This window comes from Serinus canaria, chromosome 5 (assembly GCF_022539315.1).
Source record: "Serinus canaria isolate serCan28SL12 chromosome 5, serCan2020, whole genome shotgun sequence".
NCBI lineage: Eukaryota > Metazoa > Chordata > Aves > Passeriformes > Fringillidae > Serinus > Serinus canaria.
The window spans coordinates 17,055,206-17,068,832 of NC_066319.1; the positions used below are offsets into that span (position 1 = coordinate 17,055,206).

A 13,627-nucleotide genomic window follows, 5' to 3' on the forward strand; every position below is an offset into this window, starting at 1 on the left:
ATTTCTCCTTTGCTACCAAGTGTGTCCTTGCCCCTGCATGGGGCACAACCAGGGCATTTCAGGAGCCCTCTGGAAACAGGGCATGAGCCACCTGCCTGGCTGAGGTAGAGGCTTGGAGGAAGAACTGCACTGCTCCTTTCCTGACACAGGGTGAGGAAAAGATGTTCCTGCTGGCTTTTGTGTTTCTTAAATCTGCTGGATGACATTGCTATTGACCTTGTGTTGTGTTGGGATGATTTACATTCAGCAATGGTTGAAGAGAGATGCAAGAAGCAACTGGGAGAGCTAGGAGTGATATTTAATTGCATTAAAATCATCTGACCTTTTAGAAGTGGATGGAAAAGAAATGTGATGTTTTTAATATGTGCCTATTTTAATGAAGGAGGTATAGAAGAATTAAGAATATCCAAGTAAATGAGTTTGCACTCAAAATTTATTTTCATACTGGAGGGGATCAAACTTCACCTCCAATACACTGAATTAAGATTAACTGAATCTGATCAGGCTTCAAATCCAGTACCAGGCTCCAAATCCCGTATAACAGTTTTCATTGCTAATCTGTGTAGCACTATTTATATAGAGCTGATTTGTGTACTTTGAGCAAGAAGAAAGTCTGTAAAGTTTTTGTGATGTGAGTAAGAGAAATCCCAACAAACCCAATCTGACACACAACAGAAGTAGCATAGTTTTTTAGTTTTTGTTATTTACAGCTGAAGCTGAGCAGCAGATATATTAGTGGATCTGAACTTTGTTCAGCCTCACATCCAAAGATAAATAGCCCCACTTTTTCAGATGCAGTGCTTATTATGTCAGTTCTTAGGAGAATGGAGCGCAGTATTTTATTTGGAGTAATGGATCTGAAAATGCTTCAACCTCAATTGAATGTTACTTAAACATTTCAGGAAATTGGCCCTTAAACTAGCAGTTTTATCTTCAGCGATTTTATTTTTAGGGTGAACCTGCTGGTTCTTGAAACAAGCCTGTAGGGATAAACAAACATTAGTTTTCATCATGTGGAGAAGTATTTTTAAGCAGAAACACTCTGTCTTGTCTGAGATTCTAAGACAGAAACTAAGGCAGATTATTGGGTGAGCTGGAGCAGTAAGTTTTTATGTATGGTCTAGGAAGCACTAATACTTTCACTGTTTCTTGATGATACATTGCCTTATAGGAACCTATTAGGACCTGTATTTTTTCTATGAAGGATGGGCATTAAGCTTCTGTAATGTCAGTGCAGTGGTTTGACCCCAGCTGAGGAAAGAATCACATTGGCTTCTCAACAATTCATATTTTCAATTTTCCTTTAGAAACAGTCATGCTGCTGAACAGCAATGTATTACTGAAGGCACACAAACAGATAAGCAAAACTCCTGCCTCAATCTAGTTATGTTGTCATTGTCTAAGAAATAGGTTTTGACTTAAAAGTCAAGGTCTTGTTTTCTTTAAGGAGATTTTCACATGTTCCTCCCATATCCATCACTCTGAGGCAAAATCTTAAATATATAGAAAAATGCTCACACCTTTCTGCCTTGTGTGTGATTAATTCCATTAATGGATCAATATCTAACTGTAACTTTGTGGGGTCTTTTTTTGGTAAATAACCACCATTTTGGTTATATTGAGAATTGCAGCATGCACTGTATTGCTTTCAGCTGTATTTAACATCCCTGTGGATAATTTGCAGTGTACCACTGTGTAAACTCTCAGGTGGGTCTCCCTATAAAACCTCTGTGAAGCTGATAATAAGGGGCACTACTAACATGTAAATCTCTACATAGAAATAAGTATTTTTTATGTTTTCTTCTGTTGCCACAGTAAAGCATCAGAAGGTTTTGATGTTCATTGTTTCTTGAGACAGGAATGCTTCTGAAAAGCTTGACATTGTCTACTGTGTCTCCTGAGATCTGTAAATTAGGAATAATTTTCTGTCTCTCTGCAGTTGTGTCCAGCAAAGTATTATTGTTTCCAGATTTCTTTGGGAATGGTGAACAAGATGCTCTTTTGAAGAGCCCAGAATAATGATAGGAATGTCACTGAGGTTCTGCTTGTTTTCATTGGGCTGGTGCATCATGGCAGAAGTACTAGGTCAGTGGGTTTGTGTGAGGTTGGTGTGGAAGTGCTGAAAAGTGTCATCTATCAAGTCAGTAATGAAGTATTGTGAAGAATCAGTGAGAATGATTTTATAAAACTTACTGAAAGCAATACACCCTGAAAAACTACTATGTTGGAAACCTGTTACTATTAAAAATAGTAAAAATATGCTCTTTGAATTTTAAAACTGACAGAGCAAGGTTCAGGAAGCAACAGAGAGATAACTAGAGAAAGATGATGCTTGCTTAGAGATTTTTCATTTCTAGGCTGCTGCTTGGATATTATAACAGCTAACTGATTGATGTATCTTCAAACTGTGTTTATTAGCTCTATGACATTAAATAATCTAAAGACTTAACAATTATTTTTGAGTAATATACCCCATAGACAGGCTTACAGTGTGCTTTCCACTCCTCTCAGATGCATAAATCTTCAGAGTAAAAATTATTTCAGTGTTAGGTCATACTTTTAATTCTCTAGAACATACATAGTAGCTGTCTTTTTCCTGGATAACCCATTTGCATTTGAAAGAACTTGTGGGATTTGTGTTAATAAAATCTGAATTCTTTAGTGTGCAAGCAAGGGATACAGTGCTATGCAACGTTACCACCTTTTAAAGTTGGAAGCATATAAATTGTAAATGTGGTGTTATTGAGTGGAGAGAGGAGATGAGTAAAAAGGTACTTAAGTGATCCTGATGGATCCAGTGTGGTGAAAGCCTAATTGTTCAGTCTGATGTTGACCTTTTTTACTGCACTGTGTAATGCTGTATATATATATATAAACACACCCAGAGACATAAATAAATTATGCTGTTAATGATGCTGCTAGGGTTTTCATAAAATTATGCATGCTTTCAAAAGTATGTTAAAGGCTAATATATTAAGATGGTTAAATTGTAGGGCATCTCTGCCTTTTGCAAGGTGCAGTTTTAGGGACTGAGTGATTGAGAACTCAAACTCTGCATAAAATCTTTTTTTTTTTCAAAATTTTTCATTTTGTGTTTTAATTTATTACCAGTGAAAGCATCTTTTATCAAAATTTAGATTCATTACTAAATCATTCAGTAGCTTATAGGATATTCAGAATTTTTGTATTTGTTTTTTAGAAATTATCTTCTAAGAACCCTAGAAGGCCAAAAAATTCCCACTTTTAAAAGCTTTTTTAAAAAATGTCTCCAGATTGTATTGTTTCTTGACATTTTGTCTCAACTAAAAGGAAGTAATTTAAGAAAAACCTTAAATAGTAAGTGTCAAGGCAGCTAAAATTAAACATTAAATAAAAAGGGGTTTGACTCACAGGTTATATATACAACCCCTCTGAAAAATCTTGTTTTGAAGATGGGTATCTTGCCATTCACAGGGTGTCCTGATGTACACAGAGCAGCAGGGAAATGGACTGGTACTGTATTCAAAGATATGTACTGAGAATGTTCTTAGGAGTACTCCTGTGAAAATTGTTTTGGAGCTATTTCTGTCTATTTGTTTTGCATCAGAAATTGGAACTCTTGAGCTCTAGAATACAGCCTTTTGTGTGACTTCTCTTACTTTTATTAAGAGATACAGCTCCCTATAAAGGGGGAAGATGGCCATGCATAGGCACTGTTGATAATTATGGGGATAGGATTCCTGGTAGGTTCACATTTTAATAACTGAGCCTATTGAAACTGAAGAAAACTGAAAAGAAAATGTGTGGTATAGATTTTCAAGCTGGGTAGTATTTTTGTTATTTGACTGAATCTCTCAAATTTGGTACAGTGGAAGATAAACTCAACTTTCTGTAGCAGGAGAAAATGATCCTTCATTCTGATTAGAGACTATTGCTTCTAATCAGAGTTTTGTTCATGTGAGAACTGGGGGGAATATATAAAGTGTTAGAAAAGAGCATTAAAATGCAATTTATGCTCAGCAGTGGCTTCCTTTTCACTAAAGTTTTTTTGGTTGAAGAGTGATTCAGGACTAGTAAAGCAAGACACCCGAAGATTAAAAAGTTTAACTTCATAAATAAATCCTAGTCTAAGAATTAAATACAAAGCTATCTCTTCCTAGAATGTAAATTTTTGTTGCAAAAGATATACTAGAGATTGCTTTTTTCACTGAGAATATAAAGAAACCATTATCCAGGAAGATAAATACCTTCCTCAGGGGGACTAAAGATTGTGGGTTTTACCTTAACATATTCCAGCGCCATGCCATTTTTCATGTTTTGGAAGAAAAGCATCTAAGAAAAGGAACACCAGGCATAAATCCTGGGAAACTTTCATCTGGTTCCTTTATTTATTCATTGAAAAAGCAGTGAAGTGCAATAGTGTGTAGGTGTAGCCACATTATGGTTGTTCATAGGTACACATCTTTGGCAGGACTGACTTCACAGCCACTCCATAATATGTATGTTTTGGCTTCTCCTTTACTTAGCAGAAGGGATGGTTTGTTTTAACCCAAAGTGTTTGTAACCACGAGTATCTGTCACACAAATGATTGTTCTCTGAATACCAGGAAGTGCCCATTTTGACAAAGGCATGGCAATTTAAGTGAGCCAGAATGGCACTTGTCTGTGTCAGAACATGTATTTGCAAGGTGGACATGCAGGTGACATTTGTCTTTTGTTACTATTGCTGATGATCCATGCAGATCTGTCATTTCTATATGTTGCACTGGTGCTTCAATAGAGGCTGGTATCAATAATCCAGATACTTCATCTGTGCTGACCTTGTTTCAGAACAGCACCTCAGAAACAGCATGACTTGCTCTGCAAGCAGTCACAAACTTCCCAGGAAATATGTAGTGCAAGGCTGTGAAGCTGAGTTTTCAGTGTTTTTCATTCTCTTAACTGCTGAGGCAGCTTGGTAAAAGAAGAAAGGTAGTAAGTTAGGAGGTGATGGATGAGGAATTAGTCTGGATAGCAGTATAAAAGCAAAAGTGAACTGGCACAGAGGCAGTGGAAAGAGGGATAAATTAGAGAGGATGAAAAAATAGCAATAAATATAAGTTGAAAGGTATAGAGTGAAATGAGGGGTAAAAAAAAAAAAAAGCTGGCTGTGGTGAGCTTCTTGCCCCTTTCTTTTCCTCTCTGATAACCCAAAAATTTATCTATAATTCTGCTCACAGACACATTGGCGTCCCTTGTCTTGTCCATTGTGATGGCAAGTTTTGCTTTTCTGTTTATTTATTTATTTATTTATTTTAACCAGTGCATGTCAAATATTTATTGAGTCAAGTACTGCCCCCCATAGGAGATACTATATTAAGAGTGCCTGGTAGGCATTAGTTTGAGTCAAGCAAGTGTGTTGTGATGGAGCTGCTGCTGTGTTATACAGGAACCTTTCCACTTTTGATGCACATGGTAGGATACTACAGAGATAATAGGATAATATGGCATCTCTTGGGGTTCTTACCTTCTTTTTTTTTTACTGAAATAAAAGGAATCAAGTAAAGGGGAAATGACTACATGGGTTATTCCCAAGTTGGGGCAATAGAAAACCCATGGGAAACAGATGTGGTTTGCTGATGCACCTGTTCCTGACTCTTCGCAGCAACTTTGTGTTTGGTTGAAAAAGATAAAGCTTCATTTTCATAAACATTGAGCATGCAGTTGCAGCTGAAGTCATGAGAGCTTATTGTTTTGAACATTGTCCTTGGAAATTTTTTGTCCTTAACAGAGAAACATAAAAACCAAGTTCATGTGTTTCAAGTAGGTTCCCTAAGATTAATGGATAGCAATGACAGTTTGGGGGCTAATACTTCTTTTTCTCCCAGTTTAAGCTTGTAGCTAGTCTCCTCACTGTAGATGTGATTTCAAGATGAACTTGTTCATTTTGCTGTTACATACTGTGGGGATAGATGCCTAGAGACAGAAGAAAGAGAAATAAATTCTCTGTGTGTGGTCAGGATGAGTGCTCATTAAATGTGGTATATGCCTTAACAGGTTTAAAATAATAATATATCTTTAATAGGAAAGGGTACAATAATTGGTTCCACTTGCATTTCTGTTTTTAAAGCTTGTTCATAAGTATTTTGAACGCTCTTTATTATGTTGGGAATTTTAGCAAGCAAAATTAAGATTTCCCATCTAAAGTCATACATTCAGGAGCAGAGCTATGTGCCAGGATGTCTTGGCTGGTAATTTTGGTTTTCTGCTCTGGAACATATTGGTACCATATTCTATATGAGTGTAGTCTCCTGTCATTACTGGAATAGGACAGTTTCTTAAAATCTGTCCTTAACTTTTAAATATACAAAACTAGGTTTCTTTGCATATGTTTTTAGTAGGGCAACATAAAATTTGTCTTAAAAAGGGATGGGCAGGTTCCAAAGGTCTAACATACCCCATTTGTAAAGGTCCATTATTCCAGGGCATGTGTGTGTGAGGGAGAGTGCAAGAGCTCTTCATGTTCCCATGTGCTCACATGTTCCTGTGTGCTTGCTTATGTAGATAAATCCATGCCTGGTGTGGGTTCATTTGGCATAAATACAAAAGAAAATCTTTTTTAAACCTACTAGCAGTAATAAACAATTTGCCAATATATGAATGAGCAAGCCACAGCAAAAGGGAGAAGATGATCCTGGCAATGCTGAATGTTGTAATTGCATTTAGAATAATACCAAATGACAGAACAAATCTTTTTCAAACTGAGCAATACAAAACTTTTCTCTGTGTCTTGATGTATAATAGTGAGGTGGAGTTTCAGCACTGATGCAGTCAGGATAGTGGCTGAAGGAAATTTCTTAATAAGAAATAAGATGATTTGAAGGAAACGTTTCCATCCAAATCTTGTCATAAATAAAGAAATTATTGCAAGAATGAGACCAATTGTGGGAGATGGCTTTGATAGACCTTTCAAAAAGAGATGGCCAAAGATGCAAGTTAAAAAATGCAGAAGAGACAGGGGGATGAGACTTCTCATTTTTCTGTGACACCTGTGTGGCCTCTATCACTGGCAGTAGCTTGCCATCTTCTGGTCCTCTGACATGTGGCAGCCAGCAGCTTTGTTTCTGTTTTGCTGTCAGAAATGCAGACACTGTCTCTGCACTGACAGGTTGCTGTGAGCTATAAATTTCTATCCCAGTTCCCCTTGCAGGGTTTTGGGTCCAAGTAGTACTCTAACCTCAGTTTGTGTCAGGGGAGATAGGTCATTCCATGTTCAAAATGTCCATACAAGAAAATAATACCAAGAAGCCAGTGATGGGGAAAATCCATATGCAGAATTACTTAGCAGTGGACTTTCCTTGACAATTTCAGTTTTAGAAGATTAGCTAAGCCCCTTACTTAGAAGAACTTTCATGATGACAAAAGCCTCATAGTGGAGGACACAGCTGTGTACAGCGTAGGGATGACTTCAGTTCCTGTGCTTTGGCCTATGGATTTCAGACTGTAGGAATATTAAAACAGTTCCTTCATGTGTCCTTGCAGATTTGTCAATCAATGAACATTAATCAAATTACAGAGTCACACAAATCACAGAATGAAAAAGGGGCCACTGGAAGCCATCTGGTCCAAGTTCCCTGCTCCAGGGACCATATTGCTGAGGATGGTGCCCTGATACCTTTTGAATATCTGCAGGGAAGGAGTCTCCACCGCCTCTCTGGGCAATCAGTTCCTAGTGCTTGGTCACCACATAGTAAAGTGTTTCCTCATATTCAGGTGGAAGTTTCTGTGCATCTGTTTCTGCCCATTGCCTCTTGTCCTATTGCTTGGCACCACTTCCTGGCACCCTCCCTTCAGATATTTATATGCAACACTTTGAAAAAAAAATAGCTTGAAAATGCAAACATGAAATTGTAAAGTGGTTTAGGAAATTAGTTTTCGACAAGAAGATATTTTTGATACTGTGCTCAGCATCTAAACATGGTAAAACTGCTCTTTTGAAATTTCTGCCATGTCATTTCATAACTTCTTCTTAGAAAAGGTAATTCCTTACCTGTGTTTTTAATTTGTAGGTACATTGAAACCTTGAAGGAGCACAAGCCAAAAATTGTCTGGGATGAACAAATTGCTGAACACTACTTTGAATACAAAAAGTGAGTTACATTTATACATTCTGCAAATATTTTTGGGCATGGGCCAATGACTGTAGTATGCAACTGAATTCAGCAAATGGAAATTCTGCTGATTGTGATCTGTGTGTCAACACTGAACTGCAGCATAACAGAGTGTTTTGGATGAGAGGAAAAAAATCAGACAAGGATTCATGAAATTATACAAACTAGAACAATCTTTCGAAGTCTGATGGGTTGTATCTTTGGAAATTATCCATCAAAGTTATGTATTGAGTGCCAATTAATCAGAGGCTCTGAGATGAGTACGGGGAGCTGTCAGGTGATTACCAGTAACTCAGACAAAAATAGTTTTGTGAAAAATCTATGGTACAGGAGCCTGGTTTCACAAGTCCTACTGCTAAGATTGTTTAAGTGACAAACTTTCACTAGATGGAATGGACTGTAGAGAAATGTAATAGAAGTAAAACTAAGTGACTTCCAGATAAAGTTTCTGAAAGAACTGAGAGCGTTGAGGGTAATAGTGTCCTTTGTCCTCCCTCGTTCGTTGTGAAATGGCAAGAGGATTCCTGATCTAGAAGAATCCAATTAAAATAGATTTAAATAAATAAACCCAGCAACGTCTTATTAATCCTCAGATAATTTGCTATTTTTATGCAAAAATATCAAAATATGCAAAGTTATACAATCAAATTCTACTACTTCTGTAAAGCTGTGTCTTTTATATTACTCAATGCATTGCTAATATGAAGACACACAACTGAAAGGAAGAGTAAAATACATTTTAGAAGCTTTTAATAAAAACAATCAAGACTTCTTTATTTCCAAAACAATCTAGTCTAAAGTACTTTTTGATACTAAAAAAACTCAACCAAAAAAACCCCAAAAATTAAAACTGAACTATGAATTGCCTACCTTTGTATTTTTAGTTTAATTTTCAAGGTATTTCTCAGCTTGCAATTTTCTTCTGACTTTTATTTATCAGGAAAAAAATCTGTTGTTGAGCAGTGTTTAAATTTGTTTTTGTTTTATGTGTTTGTATGAAAGGACTGGGATCTGTATGCCTTCATTTTTAATTATTTGGTATCTGTTGCAAAATTACTTTTTACCAAACAATTACAGTTTTTTGTGTTAACTAAAAAGGAATAAATCAAAAGCTCTGTTTTACTGATCTTTAATGTCCAATCCTGTTGGAGACACAACGAGCACTAAACAAAAACTTGCTCTCAAAAGTGTATGTCTGAGGACTCTGAATGGCATGCTTCTGGGATTCATGTCTCAATCACATTTCTTACATGGCAAAATGAACTTTTGGCAAAGGGATAGCTTGTCAGTAGTACTTCCTCTTTTTTTCTTTGAAGTCAAACTCTGGAGGTTCTTGTGTGGGGCTTCCTGGAGGAATTTTTGATGCATGAAGCCCACTCTGTCTGAAAATCACTCTAAACTTCACTTGTGCTGTGCTTGGCAGTCAGCTGAGTGGCTGCAGGGGAGGGTTATTTAAGGAACTCTTTTTCAGTTACCACTTTGTTTTGCAAAGGTTCAATTATCTTGGACAGGGATGGCAGCCAGGCCTGAAATATGTATGCTTTCCTGGTGAAGCCTCTCACCTGGAAATCTTGCACGTCTGCAGTGGCTGAGAAATGAAATCATGAATCTTTAAGCAAAGCACAGCTAATGATTTCATGTTGCAGGAAGAGACTGTCTATTACAAATAGTTGCAGAAATCTGAGTGCTTGTACCAGTGCACAGGCAGGTGTTCACTTATGTAAGTTCTGAGATTTTAGGAACAATTCCTTCTTGGTCTTTCCATGCACTCTACTTTTTTTCCTGGCCTAAGTGGTGAAGTGGTGCTGTGAGACCCCTTGTAACTCATCCTTCTTCTTACTAGGGGTTTAAAATGCCACCTTGGTATTTGTGCCCAGTATAGCTTGCCCTGTCTGTATATTTTATACTGCTGGCAGTTAATTTAGTCTGAAAGATAGTAATTCAAGGAATTGGAGAAAATATTTCACAGTTTCCATCAGAAAACCAAATGTCTTCATCTTTTTCAGATGTGCATTTAGCAGGCACAACTGCCCGTTACAATCTGATGCTTTTGTCATCCAGTTGCAACAAAATATCTCAGTGTTTACTATGATATGGTATCAAACCATCTCTGTTGTGAGATCTCTTCTTGGAGCCTCGGTTTTCACTGTCAGCCTTTTTACAGTATCACAGAATCTCAGAATAGTTAAGTTTGGAAAAGACAAACCTGAATTCTAGCCTTGGTTTAAAATCCTGTTATCTATCAAAGCTACTGTGACTATTTGGTTTTCTTGTTTTGCAGAAATAAGGGAGGAAAACATGCAGTCTTCTACCCAACACTGAAGGTAGGTTCCAATTTCTCGGGTCAGAGGGCTGTAAGAGGACAGAGATGTTTATTTGGCCTGTTTCATTATTGAGACATTTCAGAAAATATTGAACTGGGTTTAGGCTTTTGTGAAAGAAGTTTGCCCTCATGTAAATGTTATGTAAATTGTTATGATTCAAAGATTCAGCTGCTTGTGCAAGAAGGTTGGTTTTTTTTCTCTCATGCATAATGGGGTTTTGGGATCTCTGAAGATAAAGCATGTCTAGAGATAAGACACACTAGGACAAACTGGTGCTGTAGAGGATCTGTTCAAGTGCATAGCTTGTGTACTATCAGAGATGTTAGCAGATTCTTAGACAAGATACCAAAGAAATCTTCCATGGTGGCTGGAGAACTTTTGCCTTCCTTTGTAATGGGGTCCTGATCCTTCCTGACAGCCTGCATCAACCTGTTTTCTTCAGTTCTGTGGAACAGAACTTCAGTATGTGGAACATACTTTAGTGTTTTGAAAACTTTTACACAATAGTCTGCAGTAGGGCAGAATACCTGATAAAATGGTTAATTACAGCCTTAGTTCCTAGGAAGTTATCTTTAGACTTTCTCAAATTAAACTGAAAAAAAAACCTGGAAAAGCCAGTGTGTTAAACCTCTGCTGGCTTTTAGTATTGGAAGGGAATTGCTTCTTTAGTGAAACTACGTTGTATTTACAGAGACCAGAGACTCTTCTTATGGTTAAACTAGTATGAAATGATCTAATGCTCTGTTTTCCTGGATTGTTATCTTCAGTCCCATGAGTAAAAGTACTTCCAGTATTGGTGGAAGTACTATCACATATGGGATATTAACTACCACATCTATGTTCTTGCTGGTGCTGCATGTCTGAGTGTGTTTGAAAGTTTCATTGTGAATGCATCAGAGAAAAGATAGCTTGTGCTGTTAATGCTGTTTTCTTCAGCCTCAGGGAAGGATTTCACCCTGCCATTCCCAGTACTAACTAGATTAAGAAAACTCATTTCTGTACATTTCTTTCATTATTTCCTCTCTAACAGATCACCACTCAACTGTGGTGATTGGTGAATGCATGGAAATGGGTTTTCTTTCCATTTTCAGCATTCTTGTAATTAAATAGTTTGAAATTTGTTTGCTGGTCAAGATGGTTGGGAAACACTGAATGTTATTACCTCATGAAAAATGTGTTTCTTTCCCCTTTTAACATTATACTCACAGACAGGTTTCTCAAAATTAGTTTGTTCATGACTAGTTAAAAGCAGTCATGAATGCCAGGCCCAGTGGATCTGTTAAGGATGCTGTGGTACTTTATTCTGTTTCCCATGGAAATTATTTTTAAACACATCCCTAGTGTGAGTAGGTTAAACATTGCAGTGCTGTAGTTCATGTAAGAAAACCTGAGAGCAAAAGATTGAAAAAGAATTATTTTTGTTGGAATTTAAAAAGAAAAGGCACTATGTGAATTGTGGCATTGCTTCCCTTGTTAATCAGTGGCTAAACTGACTCTTCTAAATCAATGGCTGGAGCTCAAATAGAGATACTTTTAATTATTATCTCCAAGAATCTCTTTAAAAGAGAATTTGTGTAATGTAAATTGTGACTCTGTCCTGGGAAAAGGCAAGGGTAGGCAAGAGATATTGATGGTATTTGACAAATTGTTCTGATCGTCTTCAGTGATAAAGTTTTATTTTACCCCTGAGATATTTCTGGGAAGAGTTAGAATTTCTGCACATTGTGAAATGATAGCCTAAATTAGAATAGTCCTTTGCATAGTTCATAAATCTGATTTATTTCTGTGGCAATTTGTCAATTTAGCTGGTAATCTTTTATTAGGTCATTGAATTAACTGGTACGATTAACTGTCTTTGACTGAATGATTGCTTGCTAACCAGAGAGTATTTGAAATACAGACAAGGTTTTTCAGTAGCTGCTTCAAGGGTAGATGTTTTTAAAAGGTCTGGTAATGGCATGAAGAGATGGCAGTATGGAGTGTCTGATATCTCTGACTGAGACATGATTGCTTTGTGTGTCTTTCTCTTAGTCCATCCAGTTGCGTTTGGAGCTTGCAAAAGAACTGGGCACTGGAATATCCATCTGGGAACTGGGACAAGGCCTAGACTATTTTTATGATCTGCTTTAAAATGAGAGATGATCTTAGAAAGACTTTATTTGCTTCCCTGAGGCTCCACCTTCAATTAATCTGGGTATCCTGGAGAGGTGATTTTTCAAACATTTTTTGCAATTTATATCATATCTGTATTAAATTTGCATTTTTTTTTCCCAATAAAGAATCCTTTCTGATTTGCCACACAGACATGATTGTTGATATCTGATAAAATTCTGATAAAAACCCACAGAAATTTCTCTAAAGCACCTGAAGTCATTGAAAACAGACCAACATAGCTGTATGGAGTCAGAGTTGAAAATATTTTCTGAAATGTTTTCTACAAGAAGTAAAATGGGAAAGTTGATGACATCTGCTCAGAGTTTAAGACTGAGACCTTTCAAAGAGCAACTGGTAATAACCAAAGAAAGAGAACAAATAAATCCATCATATTACACCCAGCAAATTTAAAATCTTCTGGACTCTGCACCTTGCTGTCTTCTGGTGAGGTAAGTGAACATAAAATGTCAGAAGGGGAGACCAATTAGAAGACTTTCCCTCAAGCTGGTAGAAAATCAAGCACTGACAAGCTAAGCTGTTGGCTCTGTTTTGTCATGTTAGTAAATTACTTAAGTAGTTCAAAGTCACAGTAATTTCAATTTATGACCTGGTTTTAAATCATTCTGGTACAAGAGATGCTTTGTGATTTCTCTACTCTGCTTAGCCAGCTTAGTGACTCAGTTATAGTATTTAGCCCTAGAGCCTGATGCATTAGTGGGAACTGTAACATTCAGCAACAAAGGCTCTAATGGTAATCATGGATTCCATGGACATGATGGATTCCATGTCCCCAGCAGACAGATCCCCAGCAGCTCTGACAACCCCTTTACTTTAAGCAGGCTCTGTAAATGTCATCAGCACCTTTGTGCATGAAGCTGTCATTCTTCAGCTGCACACATTGGTGCTTTTGTCTCCGTAATATGGATTTTTTTAGGAACCCAAGAGCTGTAAAAACCGATCAGTTTAAAAACAAAGCCAAGAAATTGTGTCCCTGCCTCTTGGTTTATAGTATTTGTGTTT

General features: G+C 37.1%; 1 protein-coding gene across 2 annotated transcripts in view; it reads left to right on the plus strand.

Annotated features, from left to right (window-relative positions):
* CHID1 (chitinase domain containing 1) overlaps positions 1–12,757 on the plus strand; it is a 96,432-nt gene extending 83,675 nt beyond the window's left edge. For both annotated transcript variants that reach the window (XM_009102173.4, XM_018907816.3), the window contains exons 11-13: positions 8,028–8,108; positions 10,411–10,453; positions 12,485–12,757. In XM_009102173.4, the coding sequence (XP_009100421.2) occupies positions 8,028–8,108; positions 10,411–10,453; positions 12,485–12,583 (223 nt within the window). In that variant the 3' untranslated portion in view covers positions 12,584–12,757. The remainder of the gene's footprint in view (positions 1–8,027; positions 8,109–10,410; positions 10,454–12,484) is intronic.
* Positions 12,758–13,627: the final 870 nt, after the last annotated feature.